The sequence below is a fragment of the Episyrphus balteatus genome, chromosome 2, assembly GCF_945859705.1.
Source record: "Episyrphus balteatus chromosome 2, idEpiBalt1.1, whole genome shotgun sequence".
Taxonomy (NCBI): Eukaryota; Metazoa; Arthropoda; class Insecta; order Diptera; family Syrphidae; genus Episyrphus; species Episyrphus balteatus.
Genome location: NC_079135.1, coordinates 118,690,616 through 118,712,127, shown reverse-complemented (window position 1 = coordinate 118,712,127; position 21,512 = coordinate 118,690,616). Strand labels below are relative to the sequence as shown.

Sequence of the window (21,512 nt, the reverse complement as noted above, 5' to 3'; positions counted from 1 at the left end):
AAAGGTAAAATATATATTTTGAAATTTTAAATTGAAAAGGTTTGAGCGATTGAAAATTTGGTGGGAGCCAGGTAGTTTCAGTTATGCGGAGCTGACGTTAAAATATATTAATTTGAGTTAAGGTTGTTTGTTTCAATTAAAAAAAGTTTTCAGTTAAATGAAGTTCAATTATCCCCGTAACGAATTTTTTGTTTAAGTTGGCCGATTTTTTCAAGCTGTGCGGAGTTGACTGTAGGTATGTAGGTAAGGTATTAAGGGAAAATTAATATTTTTAAATATTGATATTTCACTTTACTGGATGATGAAAAAAATTGGTAGTAAATGTTAACAAAAAAAAAAAAAAAAAAAAAAAAAATGTGTAGAGGACAACGCGAGTAAATTGTAAAAATTTATAAATGCTTTTACACTATTCATTCTTTTGTTAAAAAAAAATAATAAGCAACTTAAATAAATGTATCTTATTTAACACAGCTAAATTTCAACATAAATAGATACATTTTATATTCAACACATTCATAAATGTCAAAACCTAATTCACTCACAGCCTAAATCTTTCATTTGACATCAAAGTAAAGAATTAAAAGATATTATAAAAATAATTTAAAGGGTGTCTTTTTTTATGTGAAGAAAAAATGTAATTTTGTTCACTGATTTTTTTATTTGAGAAAATTCCAGGTGTATGGTACGGATACACAAGTTGTATTATTTATTTCTAAATCTTTTAATAGATAAAATAAAAATCTAAGGACTCAGTTTTATATGAATAAACTGATTAATTCTTTTATGAACACTCGTTGTATTTTATTTTAATGCTAATATTTTTGCTTTTACTTAAAAACAAACGCTCTTTCACCTGATTCACGTTGATTCAACTATTTTTCAGAATGATTTTGCGTTGAAGACGATAATTTTAAAATCAAAGTAGAACATCGTTAGTTAAAAGTGGTTTTGTAGTTATAAAACAGTTAAAAAAAAAAGCAAAAATTGAGTGATAAAATAAGTATGATACATTTTTGTCCCCGGGTACAAAGGGGTTAAGTCACAAAATTGCACTTTTCGGGTTGTGATGAAATAAGAATAAGCACTTTTTGCTCTTTTATTTGGTATCAACAAAATAAGAGGATCAATGCTCAACAATGTATCGGTTTTCATACATTAGCTCAACTTCAATCGCATTTTCTGGCAAACTATCATTTATGACTTAATACCTTTGTACCCGGTGGCAAAGAAATAAGGATGATAAATTAGGGTGATAAATAAGGGTGGTAAAATGCAACAAAAGCTGAAATCCGACAAAGATAAAAAAAATATCTTCAATTTTAATTTAAAGATGTTTTATTTTAGTTCGTTCTGGCCCTACATACCTAGAGCAAAAAAAAGTATCATAACCTAAAAGCAATAAGACTGCCTAATTTAGCTGCTTAAAACCTTTTCGTACATTTTGAAAACTTTTCACAAAATTCAACTGATTTTATTTTAATTGTAGAAATTTTTTCTACCAAACTAAAATTTTTGTACACAAAAAGTTACTCATACACCACAGTGACCATTTAAATTTAGAAAATATTGGCTTAAAATTTATAAACCCCGAAACAAACAAAAACAATTGTTGTTTAATAATAATAATAAAGCATTAAACTTTAACTGCAATTTGCTAAAGATTAGAATATACATTTAATAACTTGTTGTAGGTCCCTCATTATTATTTACCCGTTTTATCACTTTCAATCCTTTTGGAAACGATTTAAATGTCAATTTAAAATTGTTCCTTTACGCACTCACAGTATTCAGTATAAATTAAAATATACAATCATCTTTTTGGTAACATTTTAAAAATCCATAATCAAATATAAATTAATTATCATCAAATTTATGGTGAACCTATTTGAAATCACTTTAAAGCCAAATTTTATCCTTCAAAATCTATGTGAGCTCGTCATAGCAATTAGCCAAATTACAAATGACACAGATTCTCCATAAAAGCCTATGATGAAAGTCACCGTTGTGAAAGTTTGTTAGTTGTTAGTTTGGCTTTAATCCTCATGACAGAATTTTTGTACTACTATCCTATATCCTTCGTGCTCTAGAACTTCCCATTCCAAATGTCAATGTTGGTTCAAAAGAAAAAACACACTGGAGATCTTTTGTTTTTCGTTCACTTTACAAAATTGAACGAACTCTACACAGCCTACAGCTATTAAATCTACATGCAATGAAAACTATCTAAGTATCATAGATATATAAATTTAGGTATATGTATAGGTTTTAGGTAAACTCACCATCTTCGAATTTGTAACAGGGACAAGCTGAGCTCTCATCGAAACTCGGACATTGTATGCTGCTACTGGCCACAGGATGCTGTTGATTGGTTCCAGCTCCCATCATATCGCCCCCATTCATAGTTGCCGCAATAATTTGTTGTTGCACCTCTGGAGGCAAAGGATATTGCGATGAAGATGATAACGACGCTGACGACGATGATGATAATGATGACGACGACAACGACGATGAAGAGGACGACGACGATGAATGTACAAAGGCCTTTTCCATGTTCGTTGTTGATGGCAAAGGCAACAAAAGACACACTATCACCAGAGATGTCCTTATGAGCCAAAATAATTGGGAAATTTGTGGTGACCCCCGAATAGAGGGGCCATTACTGTGGCAGTCTCTAATGTTGTTCCACAACATACTACTACCTCTTATAGTACATGCTGACGACGACGATGTTGTTGTTCTCCAACTACAATGACTACTGCTAATACTACAACTACTACGACCACCGCAAGGACTTCTTCTGTTCCATGCTATCATCATGTTGTTAGCATTTTTTTGTTATATTTCCAAGGAGGTTATAGTGAAACTGTGCACCGTGTAGATTTGTTTTTTTGATGGAAATGATAAAATGGTGGGAATTCTTTGGTTAAGGTTGTTTTTTTTTGTCCTTTTTTGCTTCTTTGTCAGTCAAAAGTTCCTTCCTTTTTGTAATTAATTTTTCAATGCCGTCCTTACAAAGTAAAAATTAACAGGATTCTTCTTCTTTTGTCATTTTAGTGTTTGTTGGTATGTGTTTCTGTAAAGAAAAATATGAAAACAAACATAAGTTCCATGTTCTAGTAAAGTACAAAGGATTTTTTTTTAGAAAAGGACTGATTTGTCCTTTAAAAGATCATAAATGTGTACCTACTGTACTTTTGAACAAAAAATTAACCTAGTTTTTTTTTTTATTTCAGGCTCAAAGTTTTAAAATCTGAGCATCCAAAAAAAGATATATGTACGCTTTTAAAAAGAACATAATTTCTTTCTTAAAATAAAAATGTTAACTTAGTTTCTTCCATTTGTATTAACAGAGAAATCATCATAAACATGAGTAAAGCAAAGTTTAACATTAATATGAGACAGCTTTCCAAAAATAAAATTAAAGCAAAAAAGTGGTTATCCGTAAAGTCGGTTTAAGAACGATAATTTTACGAGATAACGTCATAAGAAAACAGATTGTTTGTGTACTATTCTCATTATTTAATTTTTTTTATATTAAAAGCTTACAAAAAATTATACCATTAAAAAGCTAAATATTTTTTGTAAAGAATAAAATTACATTACATTAAAGAATAAGAATGATTTATCGAAAATAATCATTTTTTAACAAAAAAAGCAAAAAACTCAAATTTCACATTTAAATCCATTTTTTTATATAACATTCTATAATAAATTTTATATCATGTGAAAGCTTATTGTTTCAGCTCAAAATATTCCTCTCATTTATGAATGTACGACATCTACAAAAAGAGTTGGAATTTTTTGAATGCAATCACATAAAAAAAAAACCAGAAAAATCTAACTTTTATTCTTTCATCACCCTAATGTTCATTTTTTTATACAACAACCTATACAAAATTTTAAATCATCTAAAAGCTTATTATTTCAGTTTTAAAAATATGCCTCAATCATATCTGTATACGACCGACCGACGCACGTCCGCAAAAAAGTTACAATTTTGTAAAGCCAATCATGTCGAAATTTCAAACTGAGATTACGGTATGAATTTCATTCTAACTGTTAAAGAAAAAAGGATTAAAATAAAAAAAACGGTTAAAACTTTTAAACATTTTTGGGGTAAACAAATTTATTTTTCCCGTTATTCGGTCCAAAATTATTTTTTAAAATTCAATTTGCATAAATGTATTCATACATCCAATAGCTATATGTCCTTAAAGTTTGAAATTTTTTGAACGCTAACAAAAATTCCAAAATATAAAAAAAACACCTACAAATTCCCCTAAAAAAGTGGGTGTTTTTCAAAATCAGGGAATACCAAAATTATGTATCAACTTGAGCTTTAACTTCATGAAAGTAAGGTTTATTTTTCTCTCACAAAACACTTGTATTTTCGATATCAGACTATCAAACCTGATTCTGATTTAAAAGTTAAATAAAGAATTTAGGTACCTATAAAATTTCTAATTTTCTAAATTCGTTACTTTGACTTCTATCAGAAATAATATTTCTACCCAATTTTTTACACCTTCGGTTGTCTTTAGTCTCAGCTTGAAGTTGGATGCATTTCTGCTTGAATTCTCTTAAATTCTATGCTCCATTTCCAATTTTTCATAAGTGTCGGCGAGTCTTCCGGTTTCGTTCGTTGAATCATAAGAAAAAAAAAAAAAAAAAAAAAAAAAACAAACTTACATCCTCTTCCCGTGCAAAGCACCTTGAAATCGTTTTCCAGGTTTATTGCCAACTTTCAGCATCAATAACGCTGCTATACCTTTTCTCTAATGTTCAAAGGTGCGCTTGGCAATATCTCCCGTATGCCATAGAGCATGGGATGAATGCTCGCGGTATGTTTGTGTATCTGCTCTGCGAGTATAGAGGTTCAATGTGGTGAAAGGATATTTCTTCCTTTTTTTTTTTTTTTTGTTCTCCCGAATGTATGTCTCTCGACTCGTGCAGAATAAGGATTTATAAAAAGGATTTATTGGTAAGTATAATGAAATAGGTATCCAATCCACATCCACAAAAAAAAGGGGATATACAAAAAAAAAAGAAGGAAAATGCTGCTCTTCCATGGCAGAAGCGATATTGGGGAAGGAATCACACAGGATTGAATTTCTATTGCTACTAAAAGTGTCAACGGAATTTATATCTGTGATTTTGGTTAATGCTTTCGATGGAAGTTTAGGTTTTTATGGAATATACATATAAGGAACGCGAACTTGCTATAGCAGCTACCAAATCAGGCAAAGCAGTTAAAGCGAGCGCAAGCACTGGGAAAATAGATGAAATGGATTTTAGTCATTTGCAGGTGGCTTTTTGGCATCCATTTTTAGAGTCGAATCAAATCATGATATATGATTTTGTAAATGAGGTCATTTTGCTAACAAATGGTCTGGAAAAGTTGATAGGTTTTTTCTTATTTTTTTATTTTGTGTTTTGAGGGCGATGTCAAAGGCTCTGTGCATTTTTGGTTCTGTGTGTTTCTTTTTTTCCTAATAGCTTTCTCTCGTTTTGAAAATGATGTTTGCAAAGGTGAAAGTGTATATCTACACACAAACACACATAAAGCTTCTATTTAACAGATGGTAATAAAATTGACAAATTTGTTGGTTTTAGGGGTTAACTTGAAAATTTCATGGACTTGGAATATTAAGTTCAAACGAATCGATTTGAGCCAAAATGTATTTTACCAGATGACAAGGATCAGGCTGTTATGGATATTGATATGGGTAAAAAACCTACTTTTGGGAATAAAATTATTACAAATAAGTTTTTTAGAAAGACAAATTATTTTTTTTTTGTATGTTTAAGTCTGTATCCAGGACATTCAATTCAGAAAAAAATTGCCATTTAATGTAAATTAGAACACTGTTCATTAGACAAGAAGAATAATTTTTAAGATGTTAACCATGCACTCAAAAATGAAGTAACTCTTATCGTTTAGTGAATAGATTTCAAACAACTTTTTTCAGTGTCGCAGTAAAAGTGTACCATTGTAGAAGTAAACTAGGTTAATTTCTTTGTTTTGTAAAGAACTATAAAGTTAAGTTTTTTTTTTTTAAATAATTTAAAGCTGCTTTCACCTACTTTTTAATGGATTTTACTAAGAACACCTTCCTTCGAAAACCGATGCTTATTAGTTGTGATTGTGATTTTGCCAATATATTTTTATAAAAAAAAAAAAACAACGGTAAGGGTATTAAATTTCCAGCAACTATATAAACATTGGTAGTTTCGCTTACACTCACGCCTATAAGGAAATGTTCACTGTGACGTATACGTACTTTTTTAGTATTTTTTAAAAGTATTATTTAAATCATAATCAAGAAATATTTTTTCTGAGGAAGCTCATTGATTGAAGATTAAGTTCGAAAGGGACTCTAACACCAGCTCTGTGGATTGAGATTGTGAAGATAGTTAATAAACCTGATAAAATAGGTTCAAGTTCAACTAAACTTGTAGTTAACCTACTCGTGGGTATCAGAAAAAATAAAATACTACACCGAAAAAAAAGCCAATATCAATTTAACATTTTTTAAATATCACCAAAAAATGCTCTATAAAATGTTTTTTATAATAATTAAAATATCAAAACAATATTTTTATTATAAGGATGATACTTAAATATCACATTTTTGAAATTTTTTTTTATGAAGTAAAATGTAGATATTATTTACTGAGAAAATTTAATCGGCAATAAGATTTTACTACACATATTTTGGGAGAAAATAACAAAACAATTATATCACTATTTTATAAAGAGTATTCACTTTCAGTAATGTTTTGTTTGATTTTACAGAAAAAAGCAAGAAAAAAGGTACTTAAAACAGTAAAAATAATAAAAAAAAAAGAAAAAGAAAGAAAAATATCATAATAATAAACTGAAACGTAAAATCTTGTCAACATTGATATTTTAATTGTCAAAGTGAAATTTTCACTTACATTAAAAAATGTCAAAATGATATGATAATCATATCAAAATTGATATTTTAATTGTTGGACAACTTTTGTCACTCAAAAATGTTAATTTGATAGCAAATTTTTTTTTTTCGGTGTACGATAAATTCAGGGGTCAAATTACGGCACACGATTACGATCATTCGTTAACGTATTGACGTATTGATCGTAATCGTATGCAGTAATTCGACCCCAGTATCTACCTACTTATATCAAGTTTTGTGTATTTAAGTGTTAAGTTTTTTTAACAAAGAAAATAATTAAAAACATATAAGGCAGAACTGTGCATCTCAAAATTGGATAACTATACTTCTGATATGTTCACCTTTATTTCTGGTATTTTTAACTTTATTCTGATTAGATATAGGTACTTGAGGTAAAGTTATCCCTGGTATTATGTTTTCTCCGTGTAGGAAAAAATTTTGAGCCAATTTCCAAGCTTTGTTCTATAATGTATTTTGCAAATTCCTACATTCTACATTATTATTTTCGCCAGTGAGATAAAAACTAAAGAGCTTAAATATTATGACACCGGTTATAGAGGGTGTCTCAAAAGTTAACCTCGAAACAAAAACGGTAGATAGGGTACGAGGTGATAGTTATCAGAAAAATAATAAAAAAAACCGCAGCCATATATTTTGTGAGTTATGTGCATTTGAAAAAAAAAGTCAAAAAAATGGTCACCCTGTGACGGTTTTTCATGTACCGTGACTACAAATCTTAATTTTTCTCATTTTTTTCTTTTTTTACGGAACTTTGAATAACCCTGCTACCAAATGCATTCAAAAATTTTAACTCAGCTGCATCAGTTTTAAAGCAAATTTTACTTTTTGCCCTACTAAGTACTAAAAAATGTTACATGATTCTAATTCAATGAACCGTAGTGTAAAAAAATGCACTACGATGTTTCGGCAAGTTACCTTAAAAGTTGGTAAGTTCAATTCTCTTTTCAAAATCGTATAACATTGTTGAGAATATTCCATAAATAACCGAGATAAAATTTATTTTCTTAAGAAATCCGACTTTTTTATTAGGTAATTTTTCCATATTATTTAAGTTATGTACCCTTTCAGAATATAAAAACTTAAATAGTAAGGACAAATTACCTAATAAAAAAGTCAGGTTTATCGTCTTAATCGTTTGGACAAGTTGACTGTAGTGGAAATGTAAAGAAATTAATTCGTTAAAAAGTTGGTAAGCTCTAATAACGTACGTAATTCAAATTAAAAACAAAATGAACTTCTCGACTCAAAAAAAATCAACATGACATAGATTAAAAAAAACATCCTCCTCACTTAAATCTTTTTTTTATATTCCCCAAGCCAACAAAATAATAAAAAAAAAAAACTCCCACCAAACATATATCAGTGGGTGGCTATAAACACAAAACTTAAAAGCTAAGAAAACATCCTTAAACTATTTAAAAAAAAAGAAACTAAAAAACTATCTCGCCGAACTTTAAAAAACTTCATAATCGTTTAAGACGGGATATGCCAGTAGTATATCCTTAAAAAATTTCACAAAATCCTTCGTCATGTTGCAGTTGTACTATAGAGTTTATGTACCCACGAGAATATTATAAAACTGCACAATCATCCCTTTACTCTTTGCCAAATGTGCAGTTCGAGCCAAGTTTCATTAAATTCTCATTAGCATCATGCACGTTTAACGTTGTTGTGTGTTGTCATCATCCAAATGTATGTTGTTGTCGTATTTGTTAGGTTAGTGTTGGCGGAAACGGAAATCCAGAGGAGACTACCAACATCCGCAAACCGGATAAGGCTTTTCCTCAAAAAAAAAAAAAAAAAAAAAATTAGAAACAGAAAATAAAAATAACAAATTCAAAAAGGAAAGAAGAACTTAAATCCACTATAATGCTTTAGACAAGACATAACTTTTTCAATAAAAATAGATAAGAAGAATTCTAGGAATAAAATGTTTATTTATTATTTTTTTTTTTTATTACTAAAAGAACTAAAGGATTTTTTTGGTTGTTTGAAGAAATATCAAAGAAAGACAACAACTCTATTTATGTTTAGTAAAAATCAGAAAAATTAATGAACTTTTACGAATCTAGATATTTTTTTTTTTTTTTTGAACAGCCTTTTGCAATTCTATAAAAGACAGATTTCAGGTGAAAAAAATATGGAAAAAATCATTTCTTTTAAAAACTTTTTTCCTTTAGTTTCTTTTTCGAAGTCAGCATACAAATCAAAAGATTTTCGTCATCAAAAGAATCAAAGAAAAAATTATTACAAATCAGTTTGTTAAAAATATTAAGACAAAGACAAAAGACCTTTCAGAGAAAAAGAAAATAATTTCTTTTTCTTTTTCAACTCTTATAACTCTTCAATGAGAAATTGCGTTAAGTAATGTTGAAACTTGCATCAACTGGCAATGGCAAGTAAATAATGAATTTTTGCTTAAGTAAAACAGCAAGCAACAGTCATAAAAAAAAGGACACACAAAAGGAAGTAGCCCATCATCAGGATAAGGTAGAGTAGTACAATAACTTATTTTCCAAAGGAGAAATAGGTAGTAATAAAACTACCCAGGACATTTCAAGCAATGAAAAAGGAAGGAAAACTTTGTATGTAAGATAATAAGGACAATGACAACGACAACGACGTAAACAAATTTTTGCTCCTCGCGGAAAAAAAATATGTCTCTCCTTTTTCTTTCAATTTTATGTCCTGATTTTGTGCAGTTTTCTATTTAATATTTTATTCAGAGATTTACTTTTATTTTTCAACTTCCCTAGGTAATGGGATACTGTGGATTATTTTTTCAAAGAAATGCACATAAAATTAAAGAAGAAAAATGACTCTAAAAAGAATTGTGTTATGAGTAAAGATCTGGAGTAAGGTGTTCTTATTATGTAAGGTAAGTTAGAATCAGTTCTCAGTAATACATAATTTTAAAGAATTGTAGTACTTGGGCAAGTTGAGTTTTAACGTTTGCTTTTATTTGAAGTAGTGTGCTGACCCGGGGCCAACGTATAGAATCGAGTATTTTTTTCAACATTATAATTTATAATGTTCCTTAACTGCAAGGTATTGACGGATGAGGTCTCCTTGGCCAATGATTATACTATCTATAGCAGTGAATTGAGATGGTATTCTACAATTTGGAAATTTAAATTTTCGGTAAGGGTCTTCCTGGATTTTAATGAATTGAAAGTCTTTTTTTTTTTCCTCATCATCATTTTATTTCCACGGTTCTATAGATATAGAAGATACCAAAAATAGGATGAAATAGGAACATTATCACTTTGAGTTCATTTTGTTTTTTTGATGATAGTTGTTTTTATTTTACTTTAAAAATATTTAACTGTCCTATGATGGGCTCTTCATGAAGATTGTGATTTTTGAGTTTAAACAACTATAAATAATGATTTTTAGAAGAACAAAATTGGTCTCTTAAATAAATTAAAGTTTTCAAAAATTGCTATGGCATATTTTCATGTTCAAAACTAGTATGCAAATGTTGAAAAACCTGTTATTTTTCCCCATAAATCCAGATTTCAGGGCAATATTGTAAACTGCTTGAAAATAAGCTGTTATAAAATAATATAAGACTAATTTTTTTAATTACAAAAATATATTTTAATATGTTTTGTTGAACTCCAAACAATGTAATTTCTTGTATAGCAAATTATTTTTTATAAAAAAATATAGGTAATGCAATTTTTCAAAAAGAAAAATTTATTAAGGACTTAAAAAAGAAAAAATTACTGATATATTAAAATAAATTTTCAAGAAAATTTATTGATTAGTTTTCGAAAAATTGATTTTTCAAAAAATAAAAAATGTTTTTTTTTAATAAAAATATTTTAATTTGATTTTTTTTTTCTTAATTTTATAGGATGAATATTTATACGATTTGTACAAAATTTACACTGGTCAACAAAATTTAACCTTTTTTTGCCACAAGAACCAAAATATACTTTTCTCGTAGTTTCTGAAGTCAGAAAAATTTGATTGGCCTCCATTTTTTAAATATCACCGTTATAAAATGCTCAAAAACGTCATTTTGGCTGTTTTCGAGATTCTGTTTTTACGTTAGGTAATTCATTTATAAACAAATTTGTAACGGTTATTATAACAACATATATTCTTCTTTCAAAGACTGTTTAAATTTTCCCGATATCTCTTTTATTGCTCGAGATATCTTAAATTTCATTTAATAAGCCATAGAGAAACTAAACTTAATCTAAAGTTTAAGTCACTGGTCACAGAATTTTTGCCACAAGAACCAAAATATACTTTTCTGAAGGTTTTCGAGTTGCTGAATTCAAATCCGCAATCGCAAAAATTCTATTAGCCTCCGTTCTTGAAATATAACCGTTATAAAAAAAAAACCAGTTGGCCAGTGTTGTTTCTGATTCAAAGACCGCTACTTAAATTTTAAATATCTCGGGCAATAAAAGAGATATCGGAAAGATTTAAACATTTTTTGAAATAATAAAACTAGCTCTTATAGGCAACGTTACAAATTTATTCATAATGAATTACTCCACATAAAAACATAACCTCGAAAACAGCCAAAATTACGTTTTTTGACATTTTCTAACGGTTATATTTTAAAAACGGAGGCCAATCAAACTTTTCTGTCTTCAGATTCGGATTCAGCACCCCAAAAACTACTAGAAAAGTATATTTTGGTTCTTGTGGCAAAAACCTTGTTGACCAGTGTTATCGTTAAAATTGGTTTAGTGGATTATGAGAAAGTCAGCAATAAAGAAATTGGTTCAACGTTAGAACCTTATTTGTCGTAGTACAGTTTTTTTTTTCAATTAAAATCGTGAGAGGCGTTTTTGAGGAGAACAAGCTTTTCCATTTTGGTTATATGGCAAGTACCGTTAAATTTTTTTCTTAAAAAAAAAATCAACATCTTCTCAAGAGAATCACCAAAACCCTACACTACAAAGTTTAAAGCAAATGATTTCAGTAATCTGGTCTTTAGCTGCAGATATAGACAGACAGAGAGGTAGAATTGCTAGACCCATGTTTTTATTTTTGGGATTAACGAATTTGATGGTTTATATAATCAAACCTGACATTACGCCTGTTATGTCTGTATTTATTTATGTATGTAAGTATGTAAAGGATGGGTCTTTGCATTTCAAACTTGCTATGTAGCAGTTTTTAGAGATTGTACAGAGTGTTTTTTGAAAATAATATTTGAGGACCACCAATAATTTTTGAACTTTTGAAAAACATTTTTTTTTTTAAATAGGGAATTTTTTTTTTTTTTTTAATTTTAGTTTTAGATTATTGTTAAATAATTACTAGAAAATATCATACAAACTTCATTAAAAATCTTAGACTGTCAAAAAGTACAAACAAAAATTTTACCTTCTAGAAAAATGTTTTATTTGTAATAAGAATGAATTATCAAAAGGATGCATAGTTTTTTTTTTTTTTTGTAAATGTTTAGAGAGAAGGGCAGGGGAATTGAAGGCTGAAGGGCTTAAAGAAACGAAATTTGTGAAATTTTTCGTTCACAATAATTATATCACTTCCAATTTTTTTTAGATTTTTGCATCAAATAAAATCCAAAAGCCCCATAGTAGATGATGGTTTTTTTATTTCCTTATTTTCTCATAGCAAGTGCTCTTTCAATCTGATGTGCGATAATTTTGCAGGATATTCGTATAACTTGAGTTATTTCTTTTTATCTTTATTGTTTTCTATTTGTCTATTTCAGCGTTTTTCATTATGATGACCTATGTACGTCTTCGTTTTGTTTGTTGTGATTTTTTTTTTTTTTTATTTTTCACTTTTATTTTTTGTATCCTAGTGAATCCTGAAAAGGAAAGCTAGCATAAATGAAATAAATGCATAAGGATAAGGCTCGGACAAATGGCGTAATAAAAATCTCATTTGTCAGCCAAAGTTATTTCAAATATTATAAGTCAGTGAGTCAAGAGGATAACGAGCACGACGGACGCGAACAAAAGTTAAGGATATGGCAATTGTTTTTTGTTTTTTTTTTTTCTTGCTTTCTTTTTTATATTTTGTTTTGTGTTTAGTGAGGCTTTAGAAGTGGTGATTATTATTATTGAAGAAGGTTCTTTGCAAATGGAAGCATTCAAATTCGAACTGCGTAAATGTCGAGCTTGGTCGAAAGAAATATTATCTAATAATAAGTTTTTTTTTTCTATCTTTTTTTCTTTTTATTTTATTTTTTTCTGTGGTTTATGATTTTATTTACATAAAAAATTCTGCAATCAATCTATAGAGCTGAGGTATCAGTTATCGGTTAAATGATAAGGGAAATATATTTATTTATTACTTTCTGTGAGAGAAGTCCTTTAAGCAATAAAAATCACAGAATTTGAAAGAATAAAGTTGGTTATACCTACTTGATGACATAATTTATGCAAATCTATTATATATATTAAAGTTTGGTTTTGTGTACGTTCGCTAACCGGCCACACAGACTGACTCATTTTCTTAATTTTTTTTTTTGAAATCAAAGAGGCATAAGAGGAGAAGGTTTAAGGCAAAAAAAAATTCAAGATTTTATAGGGTAAATAGGGGTAACACGACATTGAAAAAAGAGGCTATTTTCTAAACGGTAAGTCGTAAAGAGTTGACTTTTTTTTTAAATGATAGACAAATTTATTCAATAGTTAAAAAAGGTATTGAAAAAATTCAAAAAAATTTCAAAACCAAGTTGTGAGGGTTTTTATTGCAGTCATAGACCTTCGACAAAAGACTAATTAGAGGTACGCAAAATTTTGCACAGAAATTTGAGTTACACCATGAGAAAGATATTTAAAAAAAAAAAATTAGGGGTTTAAAACGGATTTTTTTCATAGGCCCTGTATTTTGAAATAAAAATTTTTGAAAAACAACCTAATTTTTGGGGACATTTTTGAGTAGTCTTTTATTTTTTTGGAATGTTTAAAAGTCTGCAAAAAATCTCAAATTTATATTTAAAATGATTTTTGACCGAATAACGGGAAAAACAATTTTTTTTTGTCCCAAGTTTCTTGACCGTTTTTAACAGTTTTTTATTTTTATCTTTTTTTCTTCAATAGACAAATGAATGAAATTTACAGTGTAGATAGATAATGGGCAAGACTATATTTGTACATAGTTTCAATTAATTTTGTAATGACAAATTTGAAATAACGGTAAAATAAAACTCTATTTTTCAACACGTTACATCTTTTGATCTGGAGCTTTATCTTTATTGAGCATCCTGATAATATTACCTTTCATTTGATATATCACACATAACGCTACATTCACTACAAGCCTTACAATGGTAAATTAAAAAACTTAAAAAACGTTTTTAACATAGGCCACTTTTTTTTAAATTTTAAAAGTGAATATTTTTAAATTAATTGGACGAACTTTGAACAAGTTTTGATTTCCTTTTTGTATTAGGAATTATGACAAATTACAAATTCGAAAATAGAAATAAATACAAGAAATAGCGGAACGAAGTCCGCCGGGTCAGCTAGTATAATATATTACATATGTCGAAATAAAAAAGGAGAGAGGAGAAGTGGAGAGGGAGGAATAGATACAACAGCAATTTTGTATTTTTCACACTTTTTCAGAATCCCATCAGAATCCCGAAAGATGAAATTCGAATACCCATAATCTTAAAAGCACACAATCCAGAAAACAAAATCCCCGAAAACTTTAATCCCAAAATTGAAATCCCAAAATTTTTTTTATTACCTAATTGAAAATAATGGCAAATTGTTTGCGTTTTCGAAATAATTAATTTTTCAGGATTTTTGATTTTCGGGATTCTGGGTAATCGGTTATTTCAATTTTTGGGATATTGGATTTTCGGGATACAAACATTTACGGAAAGTTTGATTTTTTTTTACTGCGGTGGTTTTTGTGTTTTGAGTATTTCGCTTAGTTTATTATGAACTAAGCGAATCCAAAATAATTTTATATTTTTTTGTTGCTAGATAGTCACGTCAGTTTAGATTTTTTTGCTACAATAGTTTTTGTCATTTGAGTGTTTCTCTAAGTTTATATCAACTTAGCGAATTAAAACTAGGTTTATGAAGTTCACACGAACTGAGCGAAAAATGCCAATAAAACCAATGGAATGGATGGTCAATACAAAATCCAACCCAATATCTTGTTGATATTCTTAGAAGTTAAATCGTTTTGCAACTTATAATCAAGTTGTTTTTTAATTTCGAACAATATTTGCCACATTCTTTATTAGGTATTCATGGAGTCCTTTTTAGCAGGAACCATCAGGAAGCTCTTTTTGGTGCAGCTCTCTTTTTTGGAATAGTTTTTTGTATTTTCTTTAAGATCACGTAAATTTGGTTTATGCATTGCTAGATTGATGCATTTTTGTCATCAAATAGCTCTCTTTCCATGTTAGACTGCAAAGTCTTCTGGAAAGATATCTTGATGTCTTTTTATATTATTTTAGATAACTTTAAATTAAGACCTTGGCCTACTTAACATTAAGAGGTTTAGGAGATGCGATTTTTTTTGGTTCATTGTGTTCATTGTACGAAATACTTAATCCAAAAAAAGATAATAAATCATAAAGTTTATAAAAAAGTAGCACACAAATCTACTTGAATCTTTTACATATGAAAAAAGTTCAACATATAGATACTTGAAATTTTAAGAGCCAGATTTATGAGTTGGAAGCTTACTCAATTGTCAAAAATGTAATTTGTTTGCACGTTAAAATGGTTAAAAATTTTATTAACCTTTACTATTGCCGGCCTATTTGCTTAGCCAGCTGTGTCCAGTCTCCCCACCATTGGGCGCCATTTTATTTATCGACTTGAAGAATCTTTTTATTCCCAAAGCAACTCAACAGCTTTCACTTCAATCTTGTTAATTTACATTGAATTTTTAATAATAAATAATGGCAACCTGACAAAGGACTCGTTAACAAAATAGTAGCACCAACTTCAAATTTTTAAGTCACTTAAACTGTATGTTACCACAAAGACGCACCGTTACTTAACTTTTAGGTAAATGATTACTTTCATTCACTGTACTTGCAATAAAATTGTATGTTTTCGAACTAAATACCTTCTGATAGGTTTTCGACAACTACAGATTAATTAACTCATGTTGAGAAATTTTCTGTTCAGGAATGACTGAAAACAAGAAAGTAAGGCACCTATTAAGACGTTCGTAAATAAGCTTTCAAAATTAAATATGAATGACTTGCTGAAAAGTCAATTTTTGAAAAAAAAAAAACTCCGTTAAGAAATATATTTACCAAAGATCAAAGTTCTCTATTATACAAACAGATTATTAAATACAGTTAAATTGATTAAATTATTTTGAAAATTATCAGCTTTTATAATCGACAGCTCTTCACGGCAAATGTTTGTGTTTTGGAAGATGTGCATATTGAAAAATTTCGTAATACTCGCCAACCTAAAAAGGAACACAAAAAAAAATTAATAAATAAATAAAAAATATCATTTTAGGATCTAAATTTTGGGTAAAATGTATCTTTTTTGTTTTAACTTACTTGTTTTACCAAGTTCATGGTTACGAGCAAACAGTTCATCTATAGAACGAAATATTTCACAACTAGTTGTATTTACTTTTCTGGCACAAACTGCGCCAGTATCAGCATTATTATTATTATTACTACCATTTATAACCACTACATTTGGGGAACCTGATATAAAGGATTCTACGGCAAAAATATATACCACCGCTGCAAAACCAAAACAATTAAATTATAGAAAACATAAAAAAAAATGAGTTATATTAAAAACTTTTAACTCTAAATATGTATGTAGTTTTTACCTAATACAAAAACAACAAGAAGAGATTTCATTTTGATTTTTTTTTTTTTTTTTTTAACTTAATTCCGAATATTCTATAAAGAACAACTTTAATAAACTGTTAAAATTTACTTGCTTCACTTCTTATTTATATCATTTTACCAAGAAATGAATTTTGCAAAAATAGACAAAATATACATATTTGCTAAGCAATAAAACACCAAAATTTTAATTTGATTAGATTTGCGAAATTTTTGTTTACTTTGATAATTTTTTTTTACCATTCTGTTTAGTTATCTTGTCTGCACTCTGATCTTTTAGTAGGTACTGCGAAATATATGTAAAATTTTGAAATGAACAGATTTAAATAATAAAATTGTGTTGGATAAAAGATAAAAAAAAAATACAAAATTGTTTAGATAAGGTATTTGCTAAAAAAAAAAGTTATTAAATTATTTAATTGGGCACAATTTTATAAAAATAAGAAAATCTGAAAATGTTTTCTTGAAACTCAATTTTTTAGTGTGAATTAATTTATTATTCCTTGAAAAAGTTTGAACATTTTTTAAATACATACAAAATTTATTTTATTTTACATGGCTTCAAAAAATTCTTTGTTATACCTGTGATTATACTGTGATTTACAGTTCGTTTGGGGGTCAAAAATTATATAAAATGATAATTTCGATATTTTTAAAAACAACTCTATTAAAATAATTATTTTTTAATTAATGTTTACAAAAAAGCTTTAAAAATTCTAAGCATCTGTTAACATATCTTATTTTGGTAATTTTGTTATGTAGATTACACATTTTTTTTAATTAGCTCGTGCAAATTATTTTCACAAAAAAGAGGTTGTCTGTGAAGCCGGTTTACGGACGATGATTTTACGTGATAAGGTCGTAAGAAAACAGGTTTTGTGCTTTTAAAATGAATCAATTGAAGCGTTTATTTATTTGAAACAATCATAATTTACAAGAAAAAGCTAAAAAAAAAATACCTTTTTTCTTTTCTCATTATATTAATTTTTTATTTTAAAAGCTTACAAAAAAATTATAGGTACCATTAAAAAGCCAAATATATCGTCGAAATAATAAAACCATTTTTAAATTTTTACAATGTTTAGAAAGTATTAAAATAATTTATTAAAAACATTCATTTCTTATGAAAAAAGTGAAAAAAATCATTTTCATCACCCAAAAATTCATTTTTTTGATATAACAACCTATAATAAATTTTATACTACCTGAAAGCTTATTGGCAATAAGTTATTGATTCAGCTCAACGTATATGTATATATCGATCATGTCTATTAGGCATCTACGAAAAGAGCTAGAATTTTTTGAGTTTGATCAATTTTCATCAAAAAAAGCAAAAAAAAACATATAATTTTATCTTCTCACGCTATTGAATCAATTTTTTTTAAACAACCTTTAAAAAATTGTATATTATGTAAAAGCTTATAATTTCACCTTTCATATGACGTTTCAATCTTATTTCTGCGATGACTAGAAAAGTTAGAATAGAAAAAGTACACTGGTGACGGTTCATGATCAACAGATCTCCACAGGTGTTTAGAGGTATTTCGCAAGTTTTTTTATTTAACATTGTGTAGGTTGTAGTGAATGTACAGTTATGTGTGATATACCAAATGAAAGGTAATATCATCAGGATGCTCAGTAAAGTTCAATCAAATTTGTATTTGCTTTAGATCAAAAGATAGATACCCCAAAATAAGTAGGTGTTTTTTCAAAAATTCATATTTCGAAACTCAGAGACTTAAAAAAAAAAATCTGTATCAGACCCCTAACTTTTTTTTTTTTTATATTTCGAATGACGTTTTTTAAATTGTCAAAAAAAATTCCCCTAACAATAATCACTTTTTCAAAGGTCTACCTAATGTTTTAGTTTCAGAAAACCAATAATAGCTTGGTTTTGAAATTTTTTAGAATTTTTGCAATACCATTGTCAGTCTTGCAATAAGTTTAACTATTGATTAAAAAAAATTCAACGCTTTACATTGTCGCGTTTAGAAAATAGCCAATTTTTTGAAATTTTGTTTTACCCCTATTTACCCTATTAAAAGATGGAATTTATTAAAATCCTTCAAATGTATTCAACCTTAGGTCTTTCAAATAAGCTATAGAAGATTTTTGTGTCTTTAATAGTTTATTTTTAATTTTGAATTGAAATTTTTGCCGCACTGCTAAAGATTTCAAGTGGAACGTTAGAAAATGGCGTCACTTTTTCGTGGTGGCTGCCATGGTTCATCGATTTATAAGAGGTTATCACGTCAAAAAAATTTTAAACAAAATGTTTATTTATCTAGCTAACATGCGTGATTTTAAACAGTTTAATCATCATAAAAAATTCAAACTCGAAGTTAACTCTAACCTGATTATTTTGAAAACAGAAAATGAAAGTATTTCACCTAGATTGAAATTAGGTAAGCAAATATTATAAATTTTATTGAAGCGCAGACAACCTAGCTCGTTTGTTTGCAATCTTGCTGTTTTTGTTTCTAAATTAGTACATATTTGTTTTTATTTTTTTCTTAGTCAATTAAGTGAAAATAAGTCAAGGTTGCATGCGAGCAAATTCTAGATCTTAAATAATATTCTTACGTACAGTCAAATAAAATGAAATAAGGTATTAATGGTATACCTGCCATAGAAGGTCTTGTTTTACATCACTGAATTTCACCCAAACGACTAATTCAATTTCAAAGAAATTCTTAAAACAAAAGGATTTCCTTAGTTTTAATATAAATCAAAAATGAGCTTGTCAAAATTCTGGTTTTCAAAATTCTGCTTTAATTTGCTTTGGAAAAAAATTATGGTTTTATGTTTTTTTTTTTCATAACATTTATGCACTTACTAAGCAAAAATACACTTCATTAATGTGTAATACAACGTCAGTACTTTCCTTATGTTAGGTTAGGTTAGGTAGAAATGGCTGTCAGGAAAACAACTGACACACTTAGACCATTTATTGGTCCGTTGTGATACCATGATTTTGTGAGGAAATTCCTCACTAATTAAACCAGTTGGAGCTTTTAATAAAGCGGTGAAGGTTGAAGATGTCAGTATTGATTAGCTCACTGGTATCTTCTAAGAAATATTTTTCCAGGTATTTTTTACGTCTACTGGAAAGGGCAGGACATGAGCAGAGAAGATGTTGGATTGTTTCTTCTTCTTCCTCATCAAGGCAACTTCTACAGAAGTGGTTAGAGATTAAGCCAAGTCTTATGGCGTGTCTACCTATGAGACAGTGTCCTGTTAAGACACCTATTACAGAGCTGATATGCAATCTGCTTAGAGACAACAAATTTTTTGAACGTTTTGGATCTAGCCTAGGCCAGATCTGCTTGGCCGTTTGGCAAGTTATAATGTTTGACCATCGTATGTTTGTTGCCTCTATAGCTTTTTGCTTCAGCATGATTTTGCACGTTGCGATTGGTATACCAATATTTGCCTTATTGGGTAAAATTGGTATTAGAGTTCCATTTCTGGCGAGTTCGTCTGCTTCACAGTTTCCCAGAATATCTCTGTGACCCGGCACCCAGAAAAGGTGAATGTTAAACTGTTCTGACATCTCCATGAGAGATGATCGACAGTCGCGGGCAGTAACGGAGTTTGTGGAAACCGAAGCTAAGGATTTAAGGGCGGCCTGGCTATCAGAGAAGATGCGGATATCCGATGTAGATATCACGTTTTCTTTGAGCCAAGTCAGTACTTCTTTAATCGCCATTATTTCCGCTTGGAACACGCTGCAGTGATTAGGGAGACGGAAGGAGAGACTAACATTAAGTCTATCGGAGTAAACCCCGCCACCCACTCCGTCATTGGTTTTAGAACCATCTGTGTAGAAATGAATTGAATCATCTCTTAGAAACTCGGCATTATTGTCCCATTCTGATCTATTTGGGATGGTGACTTCATAATTATTGCCGAAAACCAATTGTGGGGTGGTGTAGTCGGAGTGACTGTGGATTGATCCGAATGAATTCAGAATATTTGTGTGGCCAATAGAGTTATTGGTCCATTGAGAGATGGCTTGGAATCGAATAGCAGTGCTCGCGGCCACCTGCTTGCTGAATATATCTATGGGTGGAAGATTGAGTAATATATCAAGAGCGGCGGAAGGTGTCGAACGGAGAGCTCCGCTGATGCACATGCAGGCTGAACGTTGGACTTTGCTTAACTTGTCTCGATATGTTACTTTTTCCAGAGCAGTCCACCAAACTGCTACCCCGTAAGTGAGAATAGGTCTGATGACTGCAGTGTATAGCCAATGAGTTATTTTAGGAGATAGTCCCCATTTATTCCCTATAGCTTTTTTGCAAGAAAAGAGTGCCACTGTGGCTTTTCTTATTCTTTCTTGTATGTTGGTTTTCCAGTTTAATTTGCTATCCAAAATAAGACCCAGGTATTTGGCTTCGCTGGCAAAATTAAGTGGAACACCATTAATAGAGGGTGGGTCTAGTTGTGGAATTTTATATTTCTTTATGTTACTTTAGTAACATACATATCTGCAAAAATTTAAATAATGTTTTGAAAAATGTTAAAAATGCGGTTGCTTTTAATTATTTTCCAAAACCTTGTTTGATTTTGTAAAACAGAATTGTGAAAGAGCAGAATTTTGTAAAATTTTTAGAGAAAAATTTTGACCCCGGCAGAATTTTGAACTTAACCCAAATCAAAAATTGAATTTTGAATATATTTTTGGATTTACAAAAATGGTATTATTTTGTTTTTTTTTTTTTTTTTTTGAATTTTCTATTAAATAATTACAATGGCAT

The 21,512-nt window shown here is 29.0% G+C and overlaps 1 protein-coding gene across 2 annotated transcripts in view; it reads right to left on the bottom strand.

Annotated features, from left to right (window-relative positions):
- The window catches only part of LOC129910790 (protein artichoke), a 435,745-nt gene that overhangs the window by 34,033 nt on the left and 380,200 nt on the right, over positions 1 to 21,512 (bottom strand). For both annotated transcript variants that reach the window (XM_055988333.1, XM_055988334.1), the window contains one exon: positions 2,280 to 3,073. In XM_055988333.1, the coding sequence (XP_055844308.1) occupies positions 2,280 to 2,817 (538 nt within the window). In that variant the 5' untranslated portion in view covers positions 2,818 to 3,073. The remainder of the gene's footprint in view (positions 1 to 2,279; positions 3,074 to 21,512) is intronic.